Raw genomic sequence first — 9097 nt, 5'->3', positions numbered from 1 at the left:
CTGCAGTTTGAGAAAAAGATCTGTAAGTGTTTATCTCACATGTTTAAGTGTGAAGAACCCTTCCTCGAGTCTCAGCCCACGGTAACACTAAGTCAGTGGGGAAAGTGCTTTCTTCCTCCTTCTATGTTCATTCGCAGCCCAGTAAAACTTTTTTTTAAGTGCTTTTTTATTTTTGCAGAATCTGTGGTTACCAGCAGTAGCTGATCATTTTGCTTTAAAAAGCCACAGAGTTGGCTTTAAATGGCTGATCCATACATTTTTTTTTTTTTTCTCTACAAGATACTTACTTACATGTCAACTCCCAAAGCAACGAAGAATTACCTCTTTCCCCTCACTATGGACAGCCTTAGCTTCTGTAGTTAACGAGGCTGTGTGATCCTATCCATGCCCTTCTCTGACCCTGGACTACTCTTACAAGGGAGAGCAGGAATGGAGGAAGGCTCCTCCCGGAGGTACCCTTAAAGCAGATAATTAGTCCACAGTCCTGCTGAAGCTCAATGGCAGTTCCCCAAGTCCCTAACACATTCTCCTTTAAGATGTTAGTTAGGCAGGCAGATGGAGGCCTGGGCACTTAGGATGATAAAAGGTATCCTAACAACAGCCCAAAATAACTGACAGAGGTTCTATTTGTTCAGAACCTTCTATTAACTGGGAGAGTTAAAAGTCTCTTCAAAGAGGAGGGATTTATAAGCCTATGCTTCATTTTATGAAAAGACCCAAGTTCCAGGCCCGCCAGTCTCTTGGATCCTCTTGTATGCCTGAGAATACCAAGTATCGGGTACCTGCTTTCTCACACCTTCTTTAAATGATCTCAGCAGGTGGACTAGTTTAGGAGCACTCTCTCCTCCTTTTAAAGGGACAGAGGAAAGACCTGTAAGCCTTATTTGCATTATTTTATCAACAACCGCAAAGCTACATGCTCTTTGTAGAGAAGCGCCAAAGGAAAACCTTAATTTGGAAGGATTCATTTTAAATAAAAATAGTTAACTCAACAGCCCTTACTTCAGGGAAGAACATTTTAAAGCTAGTACAGGAAAGTTTCCCCCTTGATTTCAGTACTGAATGGCTCTTAACAAGGACTTCTGAAAGTTTCCCAATAGCCAGATTTGGACTAACAGATTACATCTCTTCCTGAGAAGATGCCTGAAAGAAAAGAGAAGTATCTGTTACAGGCAGAATGTTGCAGAGGAAGAAACGACAGGGCAGTCACCTGCATTCACTTTAGAATTAAAATGACTACTGCTCAGATTTATTTGAGGCAAATAAAGGGACTCCCCTGCTCTTGATACACCTGGATTTATCCTTTACCTTCTTTTTGTCTACAGTGAATTCTCACCCAGAAAATCTATGAGTTAAAAGCCAGATTTTGGCTGTAGGACAGGAAGTTTCAGAGAAAGTATGCTCCAGCTGTGGAAACATCATGTTGGGCAGCGGCAACCCCACAGCCAGCGGTGATCCCTCTGATCCCTCTGTTCTCTTGGCCTCCCTTCCCTATGACTCCTGCTTGACTTTTCCAGAGATAAGAAGTTGTGCTGTTAAGCCTCCAAGGCATGGAACTCCCATCTTATCCCCCTAGCCTTTTTTGGAAGGGAGCCTTTTCAGGAAAAGGAGGTATGGAGAGTGGTCAGCAGTTCTGGATCCCTGTGGGTACTCGGTGCTGTTAAGAGTTGCTTAGAGATGGGGCACCAAATGGGTGAGAAGAGTCTGCAGAACAGAGGCAGCTTGTACTGGAGAAGTGTACATGTGCAGACAAAAAAGTAGGTACAGGTAAATTTTGCAGTTGTTCTCGTGGGGGGTGGGGGCAGTGTCGGGTCTGCATAGACAACGGAAGCTAGAGCACCCTAGTCCTCAGCAGGTGCAGGGCTGAAACTGAGTAATGGGAAGCACCACAGTGAGCTTTCATCATCACTGGAAGACACCCCCCCACCCTTCCTGGCAATGGCAGCATCTCCCTTTTTCAGTTTCAGGGGCTTCTCCCAGCCTCTTATTTGTTTCATCAGCTCTTAACTCGACAAGCTTCTAAGAAACAGCCAACGGTTACAGCAGGAGCTCTGTACCCTAATTGGGCACAAGGACAGATGTTCTCTTGGGTTGCTCTACTTACCAGGCTAATCCCCTTCACACTGGTGTTCCTGTGTGCCATTGGTGTGTTCTCGGGGATGAGGGTGCAGCCAGCCAGTGTGTCCAGAGAGGCTAAGATAGTGTCATACAGGTGATCTGCATGGCTCTCCAGCTCGCTGGGCTGCCTGGAGATCCTCCCGAGGATGTCCTTTAACACTAACAAATGAGGTTTAAAGCAGTCAGGCCAAAGAGACAATGCAAGTGTGTTTTCAAAAGAACATATAAGGGTGTAGCACTTTATACAAGACAGGAACATGGCAATAGTTTCACAATGTCCACTTTTTTTTTGACAGTGACTCTCCAGGGACTGTATGGCACTGGAGGATCTATGCTGTTAGCTTCTGATTAAAGCTGAGAGAATTATTTCACTGGCTCCACTTTGGAGTTAACGTAATCCACAAAAAGGCACAGAGACATAGGTGTCTGGTGACAGGAATTATCTGACTTTTAGAGATAAGACCCAGGGCACACACCCAGATCCTGTGGGGCAGAAGTCTGAAATGAACCAAAACAACATGCCAAGATTAGGACTCTGGGTCCTGCTACCAGGTCCTATCAGCTTGTTGGCTGTGGGACTGTCATTTAGCACATATATGGGTGATCTGGTAATGTAACATGGGAATGCTTGTGAACCCTTTTTTGTGGGTCCTAAATGAACAGACTTCAAAAGAAAATTACCTGAAAGCAGGCTAAGACAAGATGGTTAGTGAGGCCAAGATTCCATCCCCTACAGGTCAAGTGTTCATTTGAGGAAGGGATGGGCTAGGTTCAGAGTGCATCACCCACAGCAGGCTTGTTTCTTTCTCTTAAAAACTTTACTTCCTTTGTTAAACACAAAGGCTGCTTTTGCTTCCTGCGCCTTTATCAGCTGTGTTCACACTCTCCCTAGTTTCCTGCCACAGCTGCAACATCTGCTAACAGAGGAAGGGAAAGGGGAAGCTGCATATCTGCAAAGGATACTGACAGATGGGTGGAAGAAGGAACAGGGGCTGGCTGTGTTGAGATCAGCCCCTGGGGAAGCCACGTCAGTGCAGCATCATCGGGGCAAAGTGCCGACCTGACAACTTTTATGAGAGCCAGCAAGGCAGGCCGAGGAATGCAGCCAGGGCACACGGCACAGCTCACCTGGAAAGGCAAATGGGCTGGGTTCTCCCCTCCCACATTCACCAGACCTTTGCCCAGTCCTCCTGTGAGTGGTCAGTGGAATTCAGGGGACCTTTATTTTTTGAACTTTTATTTTACAATGTTAGAACATCTGGTTGGCTCCAAATAAAAGGAAAGCTGGGAACAGTGACGAAATTATCTTTCTCAGTTGAGACTTTGATGTTTTAATTGAATACATGCATACAGGGGCCTGGTTCAGCTTGATGCCAATGGGTTCTAGTTATTTGATCCAGCGTAACGAGAAATTAGGGTGTGAGACAGGACCATCAACTCATGCACCAAAGTAACTGGGTCAAAATGGTGTGAAAACCTGCCAGATAGCCATTGGGGAGGCCTTTGGCTGGAGGCCGAGATGGGCAGGTTTTGAAGGAATTAATTTGACGACCTGTCCCTAAAGTTATACTTGTGGCTGAGGAAGAAAGCAGGCTCTGAAGAAGCCTGAGGGGGGCGGGGGCAGGGGACGGGATAGGAGGTGTCCGTGCTCAGGCTCCACTGTCTCTGACAGCATGCTCTGGGAAGAAGAGTTGTGCATCTAGCTGGAGAGACCCTGTGAATGTCTAGGGAAAGTTGTGATTTTCACAAAACAGCCAAGTTTCTGATTATTCTAAGCAGAGGGTCGGGCAGGGTGTCACTCTGAAACCATAGAATACCCAAAAGCCTCTTTCTTTCTGGCTGCGCTGTGCAGCTTGTGGGATCTTAGTTCCCCAATCAGGGATCAAACCCAGGCCCACAGCAACGAAAGGGCCGAGTCTTAACCACTGGACCACCAGGGAATTCCCTAAAAGCCTCTTATTTGGGCAGTAAAATACCTCTAGACTCCTTTGGAGAGGAGGGCAAAGTGGGTTGTTATTACAGATTAAGCGCTGAGAAGTATTATTGAACCACTTTTTAAATGAAGGTCCAAGAACGTGAAGCTTGTAAGAAGCCCACTGTTACACGTGGCCTCCAGGCAGTGTCCTGGTATTGAGCTCTTCTGTGCGGCTGAGTCTGGAGGTGCAGGAGCCTGAGCCGGAGGGTCAGCACACAGGGGCTGGAGCCAGGCTGCCACTCCTTGTGTGGCCCAAGGCAGATGCACAGCTCTGTGAAATAAGAGTAATAATAGTATCCATCTCACAGGGCTGTGATGGAATGAAAACACTGGTATGTCAACTGCTTCAGCACACAGTATTCAAGAAAATACTGGTGTAATCACAAGGGCAAAGGAGCCTGGCATACTGAACTTCTGCCCCAATAAAAACCAAAAATCCCTAAAAACCCTAGTGCGAGAGAACATCAGAAGAGCCAAGACAAAGGCCTCCCGCAGGCAGGGGATCACCAAGGGCTCAAATAATTCACACTGGATAAACCATGCCCTACTGAAAACCCTTCAGTGGCTGCTCGTCCCATCAAAACCCCTCTGCCCATTCACAGTTTTCAATCTCGGTTTTTTCTTCCCAGGGGACTTTTGGCAATGTCTGGAGACGTTCAGGGTTGTCACAACTGGGGAGGTGCTGCTGGCGTCTAATGGGTAGAGGCCAGGGACGCTGCTGAACACCCTGCAACGACAGGACGGCCCCCTCACAGCAAAGCATCGCATGGCCCAGAGCTTCAGCGGTGCTTAGGCTGAGAAACTCCAGTCTCCACCACCTCCCTACCGCCCACCGCCCACCACTTCTGGTCAGGAAAGCGCCACCTCTTCCCATCTCAAGCCAGTGGGTCCTGCCCACTTCTGCTTATGCTGTTTGCTTCCAGCGTAAACCCCATTTCACTCCAAAACTGAGGCAAGACATAGACAGGCTCTTTCAACACTTGGTGGTTCAGTCTTACAGGAAAATAGTGGCTGCTCTTGGCGGGGGCGGGGGGGGGGGGTGGTCCATCAGTTCACTGTTTTAACCTAGCGTTCTCCTAGCTCATCCTATCATACCTGCCCCCAGCAAGATCAAGGCCAATCGTAAACCCCTGCCCCCTGCACGCTGAGGTGTACTCTCAAAGTCTGTGATTTTCACACCTTTCTAACCTGGGACCCCATCCTGCAAAAGGGGCTCGAGCTTAGTTTGTACACTGCTGTCCACTTGTCCCCTCTCATCAGTTCACTTCTTCCTTCAGTCTCTTCCTGTAGAATAGACTGACTGCTCTCAGATCCTGGAACCAATCCCTCCCCAAACAGATAACCTGAGAGGGGTCCAGCCTGCACTGCGAAAGGATGGGAACCCTAGGGGCTCCCCGCTGTGAGCACCCTAGCCGAAAGCCAAGGACAGGACTAAAGCCAGCATTCCCATCCAGGACACCATCAAGGAAAGATAAAAGCAGAAACTAGAGAGCACGGTTCTTGCAGGTTCAGTGCCTAACTTCTTAGCACCTGCAGGGCTGTGACTGCCTCATCATGTGTTTGCGGGGCCGTGATGATTCGACGGGCTGGCAGATGGCTGTGGGAGTCGAAGGCAACGGGTATGGATGGGAGGGACTCTGGCACTAGGCTCCTTCCCAGTGACAGTGTGGGTCCCGGACTTACACTGAGAGGTATTAAGCCCTGGCTTAATTCAAAACCTCAAGCGTCTCACCTGGGGTATTATCCAACAGGCACTGAAGTAGGATCTCCCCTTTCTGTAAGACGCTCTCCGTCAGGGACTGGTGTTCATCTATATCTTTCTTAAATTGCTTAAAGCATATCAAAAAAAAAAAAGTTTCATTACTACCATTTCGTAGAAGTTATTAAAAATGATCCCTCGTTCAGTAGCTGGATCCCCCTTTTAACCCACCCAGTCTTCAGAATCCAAGTAAACAGTACGGTAGTTTAACTTCACCTTCTCTGAGCCCAAGGCAAACACAGAGTCAATCCTTTTTTCTGTTTACAGTTTGACAAAAGCAAAGCTTTCTTTTCCCTGGCAGAGCCTGGCTCACGAACAGCCTGGAGTCAGGGTTTCCTGCTTGTGCCACACCTCACAGGGTTCTCTTTAAACTCACAGGCCTGTGAGAGTCTCAAAACACGGACCTGGTAAGTAAGAGCCACAAGGGCAACGCCTTTCACATGACCACAGGGAGCTGCTGCCTCGCCCCACGTCCTCCCCTCAATGTCCTGCTTTCTGTGGACCTCAGGCCAAGGGAAGGCGTCAGGGAAGCTGACAGTCTCCCAAGCAGCTGATTTCTTTTCCCCTCGCAGTATCAAGCCTTGTAGCCGTTTCTGGTTTTTCCTTTAGCTGCTAAGATGTAACGTCAAATCCGTGACCACCTTCAGTACAAGGTGCAGAAACTGGCAGTTTAATTTTGAAGTTACAGTTTTACTTTTGGATTTACTGTATTCCTGTCTTCAGTTTTCCTTTGCCCTATTACCTATACTTATTATTTTATTCTTTAGCACTCTCTGCAGTTTATATGCTGCCAGGAACCCACCGTGTTATTAAGACAAAGTATATAAGACAGAGTCACGAGTGAAAATACATGAACACAAGCGCGTGTGCTTATATTAGGTCAAGGTAGCTCATACATATGCCTGAGCCAAGCCCCATTCTGTGTAGGGAGGGACTGACAGTGTGGTCCCACTCTGTGACACAGTTGTGTGGATGACACAAGTGGGCTAGGCTTCGCTGACCTGCAGGGGTAACTCCCAGCTCAGATCTCAGCTCTACCCACAGGGCAAGGTAGTTGCTTACAACCACCCTGGAAGTGGAGGTGCAGGAGGACTGAATGCGGGATAAAACGGAGGGCATGGAGCTGTTCTACGTGACACCTGCTCTGACGGGAGCGGGGCTGGGGCACTCCAGAAAGGCCACCCAGGTAGATCCAACTAGGGCAATTTCCAGGCACTGTCCTCTCCTCACACTGGTGCTGCCCCTGGGCCTCCCGGGGGTGGGCCCTGCCCAGCTCTGCACATACTCTCCGGGGGTCCCACACAGAGGACCCTTGCACTCGGGCCTTCCTCTCCTTCCTCAAGCGTACTCTGGGAAAGGAACTCTGGCAGCCTCTCTCCATACAGCAGGAAACAGCATTCCCACTAGGGTAGGGCAGCTGGCCCACCCAGGCAAGCCCCCTCCCCTAAACCTTAGTAGGCTCCAAGTTGTAAAACAAAGGCCCTCCCTCCTGCCTGGGTGTGGTGCGAGCTCTGAGTGGGGTGGTACGGCCCTGGCTCAGGCACAAGCAAATCACACGCTCTCCTACTCAAAGAAGTGTCCCAGAAAACCCTTTCTAGACTAGCACCAGGTTCAGACCACAAATACCACCTCTGCTCCTTCAGAAGAGGTGAGAAAGGCTTGGCCAACCAGACATGCCAGAAGTCAGTGGGTACTTCAGTCACAGTTAATGTTTATACTTAGGGTAACTGATTATCATCCAATTCAGAACACTTTTGAGAATGAAGGGGGACCTACTGATAATTACGCCAGAACAGCACAAACTGTCACCCAAAATACACCTGTTCTAAAGTCAAGTTAACCGGAACCCACAAAGAGATTTTTAAAATAACAAAATCTAAAAAGAGGCAAACTCCACCCCCAAAAAATACCTTGAGAAGCAAACTGGATCCTATTTTTGCCTTGTGTATATTCTGGAGTCACTACAATTGCAACTCAGATCCTTAAATCCAGTCAGTGTTGTCCAAAAGAGCTTTCTGTGATGCTGGAAAGGCTCTGAATGCTCTGTTCAATCGACATGGTAGCCACCAGACAGATGTGATGACTGAACACTGGGAACGTGGCCAGATAACTGAAAAATCTGATCTTTAATTTTACTTAATTTCAGTAGCCACGTGTGACTTGTGACGTCTGAAGAGTGCAGGTCTCTGCCTATCAATCCCTGAGATATTTGGGAAATCACATCACAAATAACCCTGAAGTATTTTTGATTGAGGATAAATAAAATGCACTTTCTTCAAATTCTATTTGGTCTGGGAAATAACTCATACATGTTAACAGTTTTTCAGCTCTAAGAATTCGAAAAGAACCTCTGATTAGATTTCAGGTAAAAGTCAATGGACCACAACACACACAGTGTCAGTTATTTGAACTTCTACTTTCTAATCAAGTAATTTAGCCACCACTCTCGTGAGTGAACAGTCAGATGCCAGGACCACACATTACCCGGTAAAGCTGCAGAGAAGACTTGAGGCCTGTAAGGCTGGACCGGGACGCAGTCAGGTGGTCAGCAGCGTCTGCAACATTATACAGCCAGCGGATCAGCTCTTCCAGCTGACAGCAAAATGTCTGTGTAGACAAATTAACACGTGGTGTTACCCATGGAACCGCTGTTTACATTTTCAAAGGCTAAAGATACCTGGGGGAATCCCAGGATACAGACTGTGCACCTTTCGAGAGCATTCCCCACTGAGGCGCTGTCTCCTCTCTCCTCCATGCCTGTCCCCACCCCGTGACTCCAGACCTCCGCCAGGGCAGTAAGAAGAGCGCACCTGGTTCTGTTGCCCCCCTCAGTCTGAGAAAATCCAGCCCCGCAGGTAGGGACAGAGGAGCTCAGGTGAGGGCAGGGACGGGGACAGCCCAGAAGGGGCCTGCCTGGCACAGAGACCAGTTCCTGGGTCAGCACTACCGCCAACTCTAGAACTGCTCCTGGGGAAGACGTGGATGTAAAATACGTGACCGTGATTGTGACTGACCGGATCCTATGCCTGAAAACGACTGAATTAAAACTGCTTGTCCCTGTTCTGCTCTCACCCGCCCAGGGAGCTGGGGACCTAGACTCCTGCCACTCACTCATCCGGGGGGCCGTGACCCAAGCATTTCACCCCACGGTCTCTCTCAGTCTTTCATCACAAAGGAGGGCACACGCTAACACCTGTCCTACCTGCTCCACCGTACAAATGAAGTCATCCACGGGACATCAGGGG

At 48.5% G+C, this 9097-nt stretch overlaps 1 protein-coding gene across 9 annotated transcripts in view; it reads right to left on the bottom strand.

Annotated features, from left to right (window-relative positions):
* The window catches only part of CEP68 (centrosomal protein 68), a 37455-nt gene that overhangs the window by 15290 nt on the left and 13068 nt on the right, over positions 1 to 9097 (bottom strand). For 3 of the 9 annotated variants that reach the window (XM_032652204.1, XM_032652203.1, XM_032652205.1), the window contains exons 3-5: positions 8337 to 8459; positions 5826 to 5922; positions 2105 to 2277 (exon numbers count right to left, since the gene is read on the bottom strand). In XM_032652204.1, coding sequence (XP_032508095.1) covers positions 2105 to 2277; positions 5826 to 5922; positions 8337 to 8459 — 393 coding nt within the window. Of the gene's footprint in view, positions 1 to 796; positions 1144 to 2104; positions 2278 to 5825; positions 5923 to 8336; positions 8460 to 9097 lie in introns of all 9 variants that reach the window. The other 6 variants (XR_004352708.1, XR_004352706.1, XR_004352707.1 and 3 more) reach the window with 4 other exon arrangements.

Source organism: Phocoena sinus, chromosome 13 (genome assembly GCF_008692025.1).
Source record: "Phocoena sinus isolate mPhoSin1 chromosome 13, mPhoSin1.pri, whole genome shotgun sequence".
Lineage (NCBI taxonomy): Eukaryota > Metazoa > Chordata > Mammalia > Artiodactyla > Phocoenidae > Phocoena > Phocoena sinus.
The sequence above is the reverse complement of the archived record's forward strand: the minus strand, read 5'-3'. Positions and strand labels throughout refer to the sequence as shown.